The sequence below is a fragment of the Thermobia domestica genome, chromosome 2 (assembly GCF_964235325.1).
Source record: "Thermobia domestica chromosome 2, izTheDome1.hap1.1, whole genome shotgun sequence".
Lineage (NCBI taxonomy): Eukaryota > Metazoa > Arthropoda > Insecta > Zygentoma > Lepismatidae > Thermobia > Thermobia domestica.
This window is the reverse complement of record NC_137455.1, coordinates 143,956,650-143,958,271: the sequence shown is the minus strand read 5'-3', so window position 1 is coordinate 143,958,271 and position 1,622 is coordinate 143,956,650. Positions and strand designations below refer to the sequence as shown.

General features: G+C 40.1%; 1 protein-coding gene across 1 annotated transcript; it reads left to right on the top strand.

Moving 5' to 3' along the window:
- Positions 1-583: 583 nt before the first annotated feature.
- LOC145679200 (uncharacterized) lies at positions 584-1,099 on the top strand. Its single transcript, XM_081749788.1, has one exon. The coding sequence runs from the start codon at positions 584-586 to the stop codon at positions 1,097-1,099; it is 516 nt and encodes a 171-aa protein (XP_081605914.1).
- Positions 1,100-1,622: the final 523 nt, after the last annotated feature.

The window sequence follows — 1,622 nt, the reverse complement described above, 5'->3', positions numbered from 1 at the left end:
GCTTCTTTTACGAGTTATTCGGGTTTAAACATTTGACTTTTGACCTCGATGGTCAGTATTTTTGGGGCATCTAGTAGTTGAAGACCTGTTACTAAATGTGGAAACAGCACCTCAATATGTGGCTCCGTTTACGAGTTATCTGAATTTAAACGTTTGACCCTTGACATCGATGGTCAGTACTTTTGGGACATATAGTAGTTGATGACCTATTACTAAATGTGGAAACAGTACCTCAACATGTTGCTTGGTTTACGATTTATTCGGGTTTAAATTTTTGAATTTGGCCTCGATGTTCAGTACTTTTGGGAAATGCAGTACTCAGTAGCGTAGCTAGAATTTTTGCAGGTGCGGCCAATGAAGGGCCCATGAAAATTTTAAGGGCCTCACGATGTAAAGAAGACCGAATGGCAGCCTAGACCATAGGGTATACAAGAAACCAACACATATAGATTTATATCTGAACGCAAACAGTTTCCATCACAAAGCTCAACAGCTTGGATTTCTCAACACCTTAGCACATAGAGCATTCTCCACCTCTGACAAGGATTGTTTAATAGAAGAACTTAATCACCTTCGCAGCACCATGCTACAGAATGGATACTCTATGAGATATATAAATACAGCCCTGAAAAGAACCAAGACCATAGGACACTGGAAAAAGGACAGAAGTGCAGAAGAAACTCTGAATGAAGAACGGAAGAACACAATCTGCCTCCCATACACCGGGAACAGTTCTGGAGAGCTCAGCAGATTATTTGCCAGGTACAACATCAGGACAATACACAAATCTCCAGCAAAAATAAAAAAAAACTTAATACGACCAACCAAAGACGACCTGGGCCTCCGAACTCCTGGGGTTTATCGCATTCCATGTAAATGTGGTAAGTCATATATTGGACAAACAGGACGAACCATTGAAGCCAGATGCAAAGAACATAACAGTTACATCAGAGTAAACCAACCAGAAAAATCCAGACTGGCTGAAAATAGCATCAAACAGCAACATAAGATTATGTTCACAGATACCGAAATAATAGCAAAATGCTCAAGAGTTTGGGACAGGAGGATAAAAGAAGCTGTTGCAATCACACAAGAATAGACGAACCTTAACAGAGACACAGGATTCCAACTGAGTAAAACATGGACACCAATCATATCCTGCCATTTCACGCACCAATCAGAAGCCGCTATTTCAACCACCAATAAGAAGCCGCCATTTCAACCACTAATCAGAAGAGTCCAATCATACATACATGAGTATATATATTCCATACACTCTATTGCACCATCATATGATCTAGATCTGAATTTTTCCCATCAATTATTGGAACTGATCTAGACAGTGCTCATCTGGGGAGATTGCTTACCGAGAAGAATTCTGTATTGCAAAGAAGAGTTGTTGAAGATTCCGTACTTTGCTGAAGAAGACTCCGTGACACACCGGGAGACCTTGAGGTGTTAACGAAGGTGTGTTCACCAGCCAAAAAGAATTTACTCTTTATATAAAGAGTACAATATAGAGAAGAGTTGTGTGATAAATAAAGAGTAAACTGAAACAACACACATACACACACCGCTTCCTGATAAATAAGCATTGTTTTCTGTCGGCTGGACCCCCTATT

Bases quoted from the DNA above. Each gene is read 5' to 3' on its own strand.
- LOC145679200 (XM_081749788.1), top strand. From the start codon at position 584: ATGCTACAGAATGGATACTCTATGAGATATATAAATACAGCCCTGAAA.